Source organism: Channa argus, chromosome 18, assembly GCF_033026475.1.
Source record: "Channa argus isolate prfri chromosome 18, Channa argus male v1.0, whole genome shotgun sequence".
Taxonomy (NCBI): Eukaryota; Metazoa; Chordata; class Actinopteri; order Anabantiformes; family Channidae; genus Channa; species Channa argus.
In genome coordinates, this window is record NC_090214.1 from 8303926 (window position 1) to 8317330 (window position 13405).

General features: G+C 39.0%; 2 protein-coding genes across 3 annotated transcripts; one reads left to right on the top strand and one right to left on the bottom strand.

The window, feature by feature from the left end:
• The first annotated feature begins 604 nt into the window (after nucleotides 1–604).
• Nucleotides 605–4825, top strand: klf4 (Kruppel like factor 4). Its single transcript, XM_067484170.1, has 5 exons — nucleotides 605–930; nucleotides 1058–1169; nucleotides 1763–2639; nucleotides 3248–3418; nucleotides 3809–4825. The coding sequence occupies exons 1-5, from the start codon at nucleotides 926–928 to the stop codon at nucleotides 3982–3984; spliced, it is 1341 nt and encodes a 446-aa protein (XP_067340271.1). The 5' UTR covers nucleotides 605–925; the 3' UTR covers nucleotides 3985–4825.
• Nucleotides 4826–5999: 1174 nt separating this feature from the next.
• Nucleotides 6000–12968, bottom strand: rad23b (RAD23 homolog B, nucleotide excision repair protein). Of its 2 annotated transcripts, none has more exons than XM_067484172.1 (10): nucleotides 12764–12968; nucleotides 11753–11834; nucleotides 10657–10736; nucleotides 9814–9995; nucleotides 9655–9707; nucleotides 9133–9260; nucleotides 8044–8179; nucleotides 7785–7912; nucleotides 6923–7111; nucleotides 6000–6716 (listed from the first exon to the last, which is right to left on the bottom strand). In XM_067484172.1, the coding sequence occupies exons 1-10, from the start codon at nucleotides 12827–12829 to the stop codon at nucleotides 6603–6605; spliced, it is 1158 nt and encodes a 385-aa protein (XP_067340273.1). In that variant the 5' UTR covers nucleotides 12830–12968; the 3' UTR covers nucleotides 6000–6602. The 2 variants fall into 2 exon arrangements, with proteins under 2 accessions (XP_067340273.1, XP_067340272.1); XM_067484171.1 differs by having other exon boundaries at nucleotides 9655–9710; nucleotides 12764–12967.
• Nucleotides 12969–13405: the final 437 nt, after the last annotated feature.

Below are 13405 nucleotides of genomic sequence, written 5' to 3' on the forward strand. Positions count from 1 at the left end.
CATACTCAAATCCCTATTTTTCTTTGACCAAAAGTTAAAAAAACTGAAGGCAATTAAACAGTTAAGCAAACTGACAAATTCCCATATTCTCTTACGGACTAATCTCTAACAAGTTAATTAATTAACAAGATTCTGGGTGTGTGGGGCAAAACATGACAACTCTTTTGTACAGTGGGGGGTCTACAGGGTCCCGACAACAAACTCTAGCCCTGTGACCCCCTAGAATGTAAATCAGGCCATGCACGTTTTTAAACGCGGGACACCACATGGTAAACTTGTCCAGGTGATGTCCGTGCCTGAAGGTGAAGCTCCAGTCGTAAAGAAATAAAAGTCCCCGTGACTCCCCGTGTCCGTCAGTCTGAAAAAGATGCTCCTTCATTCTTCACCCACAGGATTAACAGCAGGAAGGATAGGCACCGTTGCTAGGAATACAAACAAACCTCTCTCTCCCGTTCTCTCTCTCTCCCGTTCTCTCTCTCTCTCTCTTCTCCGCTTGTCCCAGCCCTCCACCCCACGTGCTCCCTCCCTCGCGCTAATGTTTTTCCGCGCTTGTTGCGGGGCAACGAAGGCGTGTCCAGCTCCAGTGATTTAAGGATACCTCTCACGCGTTTTTTCTCACTTCAGACTGCCGGTCCCTGCATGGCAACAGACGCGAGAGATTCCCCCCCCCCCCGTCCGTCGCGTCTCTCTGTCTTCCCGTTCAGAAACTGCTTCAACGTTAACACACACCAAAAGAAAAAAAAATTAGTCCGTCTGGCTGCTGAGACCAGGCGCGCCCTTCAGCGGCAGCATGTCCTGGAGCGTAATATAAAGCGCGACGCGGAGCAGAAACTTTAAACCCGGGGATATTTAACTAGTGCAGCCACACCGAAGAACCGCCGAGAGGACGCTCCACGCACGCACGCACAAACACAGATTGTCCCTGATGAGGTGTGGACCTTGCGAAACTTTTAACACCATTTGACTGATGAACATCTACTTGTGGACTATACCAGGCGGCACTCTGGCTCCCGGGATCTCTCCACAAGGATTTACATTATTTTCTGTTTGATCTTAGGCAGCCTCCAAATGACGTCGAGATGGCATTAGGTGGGACGCTTCTGCCATCCATATCCACGTTTGCCAGCGGCCCCACCGTCAAGAGTAAATCCATAGGAAGTGCCAATTTAGTAAGTAGCCTGTGGTCACTTGTGTTACTGCATGCCAGACAGAGATGGGCATCAACGAATCTGTGTGTGTGCATGTGTGTGCATGTGTGTGTGGGGTTGGGGGGGGGGGGGGGCGGTTGTTGGTGTCCACGTTATTATGTGCACAGTCAGGGCATGACAGCACGCTGCACCAGTTTACAGAGTGGGTTTTTCAGCAAGCATGGACACTAATTGGTTTATTCTTAAAACAGGCTGTTCACTCATGGCTTGAGAGAATCTCCCCCTGCACCTCCTTCCTTACTGTATACAGCTCCTGCTCTCCGATGCAGTTTCATGATGAATAAAACCAATTTGTATTCTACTAAGTGCACTGTGCCAAGGACACTTGCTACACCAGACTTATACTAATTCAGGTGCCTTTTTCCTTGAAACATTAACTTATATTATATCTGGTGTCCTTGTCTGTTATAAACAAACCCTCATTTCTAAGTAGGACAGGACAGCTTCAAATGTGATGTGTTTTTTCAGGCTTCCCTCTAATCTAAACAGTAACATGACACAGAAAAGCAGCTTGTACTTGTACAGTTACTAATGCCTCTGTAACTTTCCTCTAGAGATGGAAGGAGGAGTTGTCCCCTCTTAAGAGATCTAGTGTGCCAACCGGACACAACTGCTCTGACCCAGACCATCCCACCGCCACCAGCACAACAACCCCCAGCATGTCCAAAAAAGACACAGAGCCAGACTTAGACTTGGACTACGACTTTATTCTATCCAACTCCATTCTTCAGCAGCAACAACAACAACAACGGCAACAACAGCAGGAAGAGGCCATGGCGTGCAGCTCCGTGCAGACCCTGTCTCCTTCTCCTGGATCTTTCTCTTCTTCTTACCCTCTCCCCTCACCCCAGGGCACTGCCAGTGAACTGCTTTACACCATCCCAGATATCAGTGATGTTTCGCCCTCTGGAGGCTTTGTGGCAGAGCTCATGAGACCCGAGTTGGACCCGGCATACCTCCACCCCACCAGCCTCCATGGCAAGTTCGTGGTCAAGACAACAATGGACATGGGTGAATACAGCCAAGGCGTGAACGTAAGCAAGGCGTGCGTTAATGCTGTGTCCGAACCAACCCCCTCGCGTGCCTCACCATCCTTTGCGTGCCACAGGATAAAGCAGGAGAACCCCAGTAACTGCACCATCTCACAGCCCATAGACCTACACATGACTGGTGTAAACTCCCAGGGCCAAGGGAGCCAGCAGCAGCGCCCTTGCCACTTGGATCTACACGGCTTCCCTGGTGGAGGAAGGCCCATGACAGGCGGCAGGTTATCCTCATCCTCTTCTCTCTCCCCTGACCATCCTATGAGCCGGGAGCACCAGGTCCTGGGGCATCCCCACGCACAGGTCCCTCTACCTCCCCAGGGGTACCACCATAGCTCTCCACAGGGCTACACCTCCTACCCCCAGCCATCATCCATGCAGTACCAAGGTTAGACATCCTTTCTTATTCATATGAAATTCTTATTTTATCTATTCGAGAAAGAAAATAAATATATACATATATAAACTGACTGAGACAGAACATAATAGGCAACATAAATATAACATCTATGTCTAAAAAAAGTGTATTTTAAAACATCTTGTACAATCAGAGCTTAAGTAAATTACACCCCATACTATAAAACCAGCCATATAAAAGATAAAAAGTCTACATTAAGTGGCTTTGGAGAAAAATGCATTTAAAGCATGAACAGATACACAAATGATGTTGTTTTCTCATCACTTTGGGATTGATTGTTGTGAATAACTGTGATTGTGTGATTTTGTTTTTTTCCCCTTTTTCAACCTTGTTCTGTACAAGCCATTTGTGTTATTTGAGAAGTAACCTGATGTTTTAAGTCAACACTAATCTTTAATACAATGAGATATGCTGCTAATTTTTAATTAGCTCAGGTACCTGAAGTGATTGCTGTCTTAAGCAAAGGCCAACAATATAATATGATCTGCCATTCATGTAGCTGGAAAATGAGATCCTGTGACCTTATTAACTGTGTAGCCTCTGACAAAGTTAAAGACTGAATTTTTTTTTCTACACAGAGTCCCTTATGATCTCTAGTGGAGACTGCTTGCCAGAAGAGCCAAAGCCTAAACGTGGTAGACGTTCCTGGCCGAGGAAGAGAGTCGCCACACACACGTGTGATTACGCTGGCTGTGGGAAAACGTACACAAAGAGCTCCCACCTCAAAGCACATCACCGCACACATACAGGTATGCAACTGTTCCTTTTCTGTCATTCGGCGTTTTCTCTGCCATTTATTTTTGGTTTCATTTATATCGAACATACAGGAGAGCTGTTAAACGCTTTTAGTTTTCTTTGCTCAGAGCTAATTATTTTTTAAAAAATGAACCGGCTTCTTTTGAATGAATGAGGGTTACATGGGTGGAGGATGGCATTGGGGAGCTGTTTGGCAGGTGCAGTGAAACAGGTTGATACTTATCCCTGCTCAAATACAAACCCTGGGCTGATTAGTTTAGCCTTTATGTACTAGCTGCAGGACAGGATGGACCTCTTTTCTTCTGAAGGTGGGGAAGGTTGGGCCAGTTTAACTTTAGGGCCAGCACTAACTGCTCCATGTGTGTATTGTCTTGCCATCAAAGGGGAGAAGCCTTACCACTGTGACTGGGAGGGCTGTGGTTGGAAGTTTGCACGTTCGGACGAGCTCACACGCCACTACAGGAAACACACAGGCCACCGGCCATTTCAGTGTCAAAAATGCGACCGGGCCTTTTCAAGGTCAGACCACCTTGCTCTTCATATGAAGAGACACTTATGAGACTTGTTTGGAGGACTACACATGGTGGACGATGGTTGAAGGCTCCCAAAATAAAATATAAAACCCTGACCTACATTTTTTGAAAACCATAATTTGCCTTCAAGCAACAAGACAAGCTGTGGTGTTCGCAGCACTACCCTTGAAATTCACTCAAGACTGATCCTGTCTTTGCACGTCGTGCAGGTGACTTGACGAGACCTTTCAGCCAGGGTTGTAAACTTTTATAAAAGGGACCAAACTGGAATTTGTCTTATTTAACCGACAAAACTTGGAGGACCAGGTGCCAACAGCTTTTAACTGGAACTATTTTGTCAGGGAAACCAGGAGCAACAGACAAACATCTCCAGAGGCCTTCTACCAGCAACATGCCATTAAAGGCTTTGTTAATGCCATTAATTTCAGGTACAATATTAATTTATACAGTATGGTGCTCAGTGAATCTGTAGAGACATTTTCATTAAAGAAAAGGTACCAAAGATTAAGGGAAATATACCAAATGGGTGAACACTATGGAAAAAGACAAAAAACAAAAAAATGCCATATGGTTGTTTGTGTTTCTTGGAAACCTCTCTTCCAAAATCTGACTTTAATCAGGTGAATGCTTCATTTTTAAAATGGTGATGGCAATCTTTAATGCACTGCAGTTGTGCAATAATTTATATGAGACATTCATATTTTTGTATTGATTGATTCTGAACAAAGATGTTTTGTTTATAGCCTAAATATGTAATATAATCTTGAATTTTGTACATTTGTAAATAAAATTTATTATTTCTTGTTATTGTTTTGTATTTTACAGTATATTAAAAATGTATTTGAAATAAAACCAAGATGAACTTTGTATTCTGGTCATTTCTTTTAATATTAGTCATCCCATAAAGCAAATGTCAAAGAGGCAAGAAAAATGACATGCACATTAAGTAGAGTTTCCTTGAAGATTATTTGTTACAGTAATTGTAGATTTCCCTGCTAATGTAATGGAGAAGCACATTTAAATGGCAGCAATAGTTTGCAATGAGCTGATACCCAATATCATGAGATCACTACAGGCAAACTAACACAATGTTGCTGTTAAAAACTATTCAAAAATTCACTCCTACAATGTCCTGTTTCCATGGGCTTCTTTTTCCACCTGTCAGTGGGAAGAATATGGGAAACAACTGGGACAGTTAAAGGTGACACCAAATCTGATCTGAGCGCTCAGGTGTGCAACATGAATAAAACCCCTAAAGAATCTGTGGCAATGTAGTGTCTTGTTATGTTTCTGCTATATAATTTTTAACATTATTTGTCTATGTAGTATAAGTACATGCTTTATCCTTCTATATGCATTTTAGACATTTTAACAGTCTATCCGAAAGGTAAAAAAAAAACAAAGACAAACAGTAAATACATTTTGAAATAAACTTTAAAAGAAATAAAAACAATTTAAGTGTGATTAAATAGGTTTTTGGTAAATAAAAAAATGGCACTTTTTGACAATTATCACATATCAGCTGTGTTTTAGGCTAAATTGTATTTATCTATGTCAAATTTAGTAAAAAATATAAGAAAAAAAAACTCCCACTTTCACATGTTGTATGCTGTTTAAGCTCAAAAAGAGCCTCTTGTTGTCAGTGGTGCCTGCTGGAAACACACTGTGGTCTATGTTGCCCCCTATAGGTTAATTTAATTTTCAGCAAACTAAAAGCTCTTCAATCACTCACCTTTTATTCCTAAACTGCCCTTTAGGTGAAACATGTAATTTCAGCCTTACTGAAAAGCCTCAAGAATGGATATTACAGAAAATATTCTGTCCTAGAGTAACTCAATACTTTTTTTTTTAACATAAAAAATCTAGTCAATACAATATCAGTAGATCATGATCATAATTGCACTGCAACAGATAAAAAAAAACCTTTAAATTATTAGAACTGAACACAACCAAGAGACCACAAAATAAATAAGAAGACAAAGCTCAGCCTACACCCAGATACCTGCAGCCTCTCCCAGCACATAGCAAATAAAGGCACCGATTTCAATTTCCTCAAAAACTTTATTTTTTTGCTGTAAAAATGAGTCATTGCAATCAAACTACCACGTGCCAGTGTGGTAAATTCCTTTGTATATGCACTGCACTTCAGACTTTACACATCCCCTAACAACAATCAGTAAGTGCTGATTTACATGCAGATGAGTGACCAAAGAGGTTAGGTCAAATAGATAAAGAACCACTGCCATGCATCTTGTTCTTATGCACTTTAAACAGAGTGCAAGAATACTCTCGTAACCTTTGAGATCTAACATGAACCAACCTCACTTATAATGCCAAACATAATGCCATTGTAAGCTATATTGATTTAAATAAAAAAATCATGTTGGTCTTAACTGAACTATTTTTAAAAAAGAAAAAATTAATAGCACATTATTTCTAATGCAGAAATATAATACTTTAATTGTTCCTCCATTTCAAACTGATCACAAACAACAGCCTGTCTTTGTGATAATGATCCAGTGTTAAGAAATGGTGAATAAAAGTCTGAAAATGTAAAGGCTTTTGTTGTACACAAATATTCAGTTTCAGGAATCAAAAAGTAGAAGAAGAAAAAAGAAAAACAAGTCAAACTAGGATTGCTCTTTTAATCGTCGTCAAAGTTTTGTTGTAAAAGGAAGTTGGCGGCCAAGTTCTCGTTTTTCTCGCAAGCAAAGTAGGCTTGTATAACAAGTCCCTCTGGAAATCCTAAAGCTTTTAGCTGGAATCAAAAGAGACAAGAGTTGCAAATTAGCCCAAAAAGTACTTTAATAAGACAATAATGAGTTTTACTTAACATTTCTACAGTGTGAAAAATATAGTAAACTAAGGATTTGGGCAAATCAGAATCATGCATTATATTCCTGCACTTCTAGTAAAGAAGCAGTGACATATAAAAAGGGTTAGTGACTGTTTTGTTCCTCTTACCCTCTCAATGGCCTCTTTCTCCTGTGGCGTGACCTGAATATAGCTCATGTGACCTCCACCTTGTGCATTACCTCCCACCCCTCCAGCTCCTCCTACTCCTCCTGTCCCTCCTCCACCACCTGCCGGCACTGCTTCTGGAATGGGTTCATTCAGCATCTGGATGAACTGTTCTTGGTGGTTACTAATCTCCTACAGTGGTATATAAATAGATGAGCTGTAAATGTAACTGAAAATGTTTACTGTACTATGTTTCCATTTTCTAATATTATGGAATTTTCATGTTTTTTTATACAACAATAATAGTCATAATCATAGTATAAAAGACATAAAATAGTCAACTGATAACTACATCACAAACGAATCTGCAGTTTCCAGCTGTATGTAACAATAATTATAATTTGATTAATTACTTACTAAACATGACAGTGAAAAGCTGCAGAAACTGAATTGGTAAATACACAGAATTAATTAATTACTAAAAAGTTAACACATATTTAAAGGTCCACATAAGAATTTCAGATAACATCAGAAGACTTAAAGAATGGTTCTTTGCATTTTCCGGAAATGAAATTTGTAATTGTAATTAGAGCTCTTTTATTATAATCTGAGGACTTTTCTCGCTGTAAATTCAATGCTTTTAAAGACTTTCCCAAACCTGCATGTATTACTATTTCAAAAGCCTTTTTTTTTTCCTCTTTCTGATAGCTACACTAAACTACATGTGTGGAGTGTCGAGTGCCCCTTCAAGTGACACCAGACTAATTCTTAAACTATGAAATCATTCAATTAATACTGTCTTTAAGGGCTGCACCACGTCTGACATTCTTATCATGTAACACATCAACCTCTGTCAGTGCTTCACCTGCAACAGCTCTGGATTTTCCCTGCCAATCTCCTGCAGAAGAGCAGGAAGCAGGGCAGCATTCTGCTGGATCAGCTGTCGCATCACGTGGAACTGGGGCTGATTTCTTAGGAAACTCAGTGGATTTACTGAGAAGAAAAAGTATAGTCAGAAACTATAAGCAGCAAACAAACAAAAAGGCAGACACTGAAAGGTAATAAGAAACAAATGTTTGCCAATAAGGCTGCTGAAATATACAGAATAGATGATGGCCATTTACCTCCCCCAGCACTTGGTGATGAACTAGCATTGCCAGGGACATTGCTACTGCCTGTGGGGGCAGTTGGAGATCCACTCACCGGAGGTGTCACTGCATCAGGTCCTGTTGCACGGCCCTGATCTCTGCCTGGGATACCCTGTAGAAAAAGTAATCTAACTACTGATATATATACATAACTTTGGGCATTTTCACACCTGTAGGTAATTTGCTCTAGTTTGAATAAGGGAAACAGTAAAATTTGGCATTGTCTGCTCTGTTCAGTTTCTTTTAACACATGGGGAGAAATCTGGGCAATATAACCATACAAAACTCTGCAGCAGAATGATAAGTGCAACTAATGAAAAGACATCTTTAAAATACAACACTCTAACACTCGTCAGTGCGATGGTACCTTGTTTTTAAAAACAAATCCATCTAAAATTTAAAAGAAAACTAACACAGGGTGCCTCATAAAATTCTAAATAAGTTGTGCTGTGTATCAGCTGTGTGTCTCTCCTCTCTACCCCCTGCACTGTTACTCTTCAGCAGAATGAAAAAAAGAAAGAAAAGCCAGGAAGTAGCACTTTCTGTCACTATACTGTTAAAATCTGTGTGAGCCAGGCTTCCAAAATAAAATCAGGAGTAGAAATCATCTGCTGCATGCATAGATTCCCAGTAACCAGGTTTCTTAAGTGCATGTAAACCCATTCCTTGATTATCTGAGAAAAACGATTTCTCTGAGTTGGTTACTTAAGTGCATGTAAAAGCAGTCTCTGTGGTGTCAACTAGCCATTAAACTAAAATATGCAGTTCTGGGCCTCAATCTTTGTTGGACTGAGGTCAGACGATGTTCTCACCACAAACCAACTGCTGCAGAGTTTGTCTGGTGCCTGACCTAGGCCCTGTCAAATAAATTGTCTTGCTGCAGTTGTTTTGATCCACACTGAGTGCGACTGCTGTCTACACACCAGCCGAAATAAACTGCACTAAGGGGAAACCGAGTTCAATTCAACCACACTAACCAAGGCAGGTTTGAAAATACCCTGTAATTCTGAAATTAGTTTCCAGCTTAATCAAATTTGCAGTGGCCACAAACAAAAACCTTCTTACTGTGAGCAGGTACTCCACAGCTCTGTCTGGGTTGTTGAAACTCGCTCTCAAAGCTGCTACCACTTGCTCCCTTTCATAGCCCATGAGCATCATTTCATTCACCATGGCATCATATGATGGGCCTGTCACTAAAACAACACACAGCAAGTGCATTTTAAACTTTGCAATGTACAGCAATGACTAAAATTTTTAAATGTGCCATTAATCTACAGAATCCAGAAAAGGCTTTGTAAGCTTACAAAACAGAGCAAACAACTGGGATTTAATACTGACAATATTAAACAGAATAATTTCTTTAACATAAATAAAGACTAATTTCTCCATTGTGGCCCATAAAATAAACAATCCACCTTAAAGGCTAAAAGTTTACTTTAACAGCTACATGAGTCATGATAATTCTTGAAGGATTTACTCGCAAAGCGATATTTGTAAAGTTCAGAGCATGTTGCTATGGAGTCAAGAGTAGGATTAAGTTTTGGCTGAGCCACTGACCTACAAATTAGGTTTACAAATCAGCCTTACCTAGATTAGAAATTGCTTCTTCAATAAGGTTTGTGTTTGTTGAGGCCTCAGAGCTTCTGAAAGAGAAAACAGACTTTGGTTGAGGCATGACCTGCACAGCGCTTTCCAAAGTAAGACACACTAAAAACAGACAAATATTTCAAGCCAAAGAAATTTTACCCAACAGGAGTGGAAGCTGGTTCAGGGTCGGAAGACGGGCTTTCTTCTGGTTTATTGTCTGTAGAGAAACACTCTGTTGAACTGTCTGAGCTGGATGCTGAGGTGGGAGGTGCTGCAGGAGCTGTAGTGCCAGGAGTTGAAGTGGTAGATGTCGGCTGAGGAGCAGCTGAGTCTATTTTAGTCTACAAGACAATTACATTAAATGATGAAAAAAAAGGAACCTTACCAATATCGAATGATAATTGCAATGGGTCACTTGCTTATAAGTTACCATCAAAATCCTGATTTTGGCCTGTATTAAGACTTTGGAGGGTCTCTGCGCAATGGCCTGGCTAAATTATACTAATAGAACATCTAAATTTCATCACAGACTTAAAAACCTCTACTTTATACGTAGGTAGTTCAAACCTAGCTTTTAACCTTTTAACCCTTAAATCTATGTCTTCCAATTGTGTGCAGCAACTGAAAATCGAATTTTGTATTTTTCTCCCCCAAAACACATCCACATTAATTTGCCTCTGAACAAATCTGCATAAACAAATTATACTCTGTTTATTGTGCTCTATGCTGTTTAGTAATATATTTAACATTATTCATGCGGAAGAAGACAGCTTTTCTATACCTACTTTACAATATGTTATACAGGTAAACCAGAGCCAGTCATGGACAACACTGTCTAACAGAGTATAGATAAGTGTTAGCAGTGGAAAGAGCTTAGGAATCCTAATCATAGTGCAATATCAGCTCACACTGAAAATAATCCAGGAGATTTAAAAATAAAAATAAAAACAAATCTAATCCCAACACAATTCTACTACAAAAGTGTATTTCCAGTTTCCTAACCTTTGTCACCATGACGACCACAAAGTTCTTCTCATCAATTTTGTATTCTTTGAGGGCTGTGTCATCACTGAGGATTTTACCTGGAAGAAACAGAAAAACAGAAACATGAAAATCTGTCTCTGGCTATACGTTTGTGGTTCTGTTAAAGGCCTCTTAACATCAGCTGTCTCTAAACCAAACTAATGTCCAGGGTCATGCTACAGGATGGGGCTCTAGTCAAGATGTGACTGACTGAATTATATCAAGCTTAATCCATGTCTAACTCTTGGTGTTCTTCAAAATTACCACTATGTGCTCCTCAAAAACAGAGGGTCTACCCCACACTGTGAGAAAGGGAACCACAGGAGAATCACTTATGATATAAAGAACAACAAGCAATTTCAACTCAATTAGATCAGTGAGTTGTGCTCTGAACTGCTCTACAGTAATTAGGCGTTTTGTGCATTTTGCAGACAGATTTCTTTTGTGACTGTACATAACAAAAAATGCAGACAAGATAAAAGTGTATCTCAATAAGAAAACACTAGCATGAAGGTAAACCTAGATAAATTAAAAAGGTAAAAAAGGTAAAGGTAAATCCAGTTTATACATTAAAGTGATAGACTGTGTAAAGTTCTTGTACAGGTACCGGACATCAGATTTACTGTCAACAATAACTACAGCGCATAAAAGCAAGGTGTCATGATTTGAGTGACTCTTGTGTAGTTTGCCAGCAGACCTTCAAATAAATATCAGCACACAAAAATGCAATGTAATTGACTCTATAATTGCTTAAAGCAATTCAATTTAAATCTGATATATAAATTAAAGAACAAAAATGAAAGGCAGCCATTTGTTAGGAGTTTCTATATGTGTTGCATACTTGTCATGGTACTAACAAACCAGAGTGTGGGATGGTGACCACATAAAAAGGAGACGACAAAAGAGGTTTTAGGGATAATAAAAGTAAAAAAGCTATTTGAAAGAAAGAACATTGCAATGACCATTTGTTTCACATTTTATAAATGAGATAATTCATCAATGAATGAAAATAGGCAGAATAAGAAAAAAGAAAATTACTGTTTATTGCATTCTAGTTAAAACAGCTATAACTTACCAGCATATATAAGTTTCTGTCCAGCAACTGAAAAATTATCTTTTCCCTTCTCCTGTTCAATCTTCTCTTTTAATGTCTTCACCTGTGAAGGAAAAAAAAGTTACAGTCAATAAGTTTATTGACAACAACACCTGTTTGGCACAATGCTATGAAATCATGAATGAATCACCTTTTGCCACCATTGTGCCGAGCCATAACCAGTTATATAATGTTAGCACGAGCTAACAATGAAGTCCAAAGTCTGTAAAATGTTAACTGCCAATATCATTATAAAACTGGAGCTGAATAACGAATTCAAAGGACAGATTAATGTTAAATACAAGTTTCACGCTAAATTTAATTTCATAAAATGTGGTTTTATGTGCACTTAAGGTAAAGTTTAGAAATTGAAGCAACTCTTACGTTAGCTAACTTAGCGTTAGCTGTTAGCTACTGTATGCAAGCTTATAAAAGTACAAGTTAACAGTTTATTATGTTCCATGTAGTTAAATGTAGCTTGCTAGAGTTTTGTCCCAGTGAACTTAAGTCATCGACGGTTGAAGATAAATGTATCCCACTTTTTAAATAAACAAAACGTTTAGCTATTGCTGGTTTATGCTATTTTAGGTCAGTTTACACCACTAGCCTAGCGTTAGGTTACAATTAACGTTACGTCAGTTAAAAGCAATAATTAGCTAAGCTAACTAATGTGTAATGCATGTATTCACTGCTACAGTCACACTGATGTACGCAGAGTTCATTTTAAAACACTTCACAGATAATGACATTAACGTTAATTTATGATTGCTAATGCTAGGGTGTCATCTGTCCTTACAATTTGGACGATTTGAAGGGTCAAACATAAATAATTTTAATTTGGGCAAATAGTAGAGTTAATATTCATCTATTGTGTTTACGCAGACATTTCTACCAATAGTTTAATATGAAATGGTCAATAACGATGCACTCGGTTACAGGACATACTCGACTCCCACTCCAACCCCTCCATAAATGTATGGCTTAAACACTTACCGTCTCCTCTTCATCGATGTCGATTTTAAACGTCTGTTGTTGTAAGGTTTTCAAAGTAATCTGCATTTTGCCGACAATTATGTTGCCCAGGTCTGGTTTAAACGTTGTATGAATCAACTTTCAAGTGTCTCTGGTGTTTTCGTTTGCTCATCTTAACTGTCAGCCGCCATGACGCTTACTCTGTCTTCTTCTACGCACCGGTATTTAGTTAGACTACAGCATGGCCAGATATACAGCGCCCCTGGTGGCAAACTGTGAATGTGAAAGGTCAATGTTTCAGTTCTGCTTGACAACATTCTGTACACGCAGTATTTCAATGTTGTATTTTAATATGGGGCCAATGTTTTACTTTTTACTTTATATACAGTTATTTATGCTGCATTACACATCTTATGCTCATTTCCTGTGTATTCATTTGCAAAGTCACTAGTAAAAATAATATTAGGATAAATTCAATACAAATTGTAAAGTTAAATAGACTAGAGTAATAGAGTAAAGTACTTTCCATTGTTGTTATGAATTCACATGATTAATAAAATCTAACTATGAAAAATAAGCATAATGAAAACCACATTACAACTACTAATATTTGCTCTGTAAGTACAATATACACATTTATAAAAATATACTCACAAAACACAC

Bases quoted from the DNA above. Each gene is read 5' to 3' on its own strand.
- klf4 (XM_067484170.1), top strand. The intron at 2,640-3,247 runs GTTAGACATCCT...TTTTCTACACAG, and splicing joins ATCATCCATGCAGTACCAAG to AGTCCCTTATGATCTCTAGT. The intron at 3,419-3,808 runs GTATGCAACTGT...TTGCCATCAAAG, and splicing joins ACATCACCGCACACATACAG to GGGAGAAGCCTTACCACTGT.
- rad23b (XM_067484171.1), bottom strand. From the start codon at position 12,829: ATGCAGATTACTTTGAAAACCTTACAACAACAGACGTTTAAAATCGAC. The intron at 9,711-9,813 runs GTAAAATTTCTT...TTTCTCTTTCAG, and splicing joins CCAGCTTCCACTCCTGTTGG to AAGCTCTGAGGCCTCAACAA. The intron at 7,913-8,043 runs GTAAATGGCCAT...TTTTCTTCTCAG, and splicing joins ATCACCAAGTGCTGGGGGAG to TAAATCCACTGAGTTTCCTA.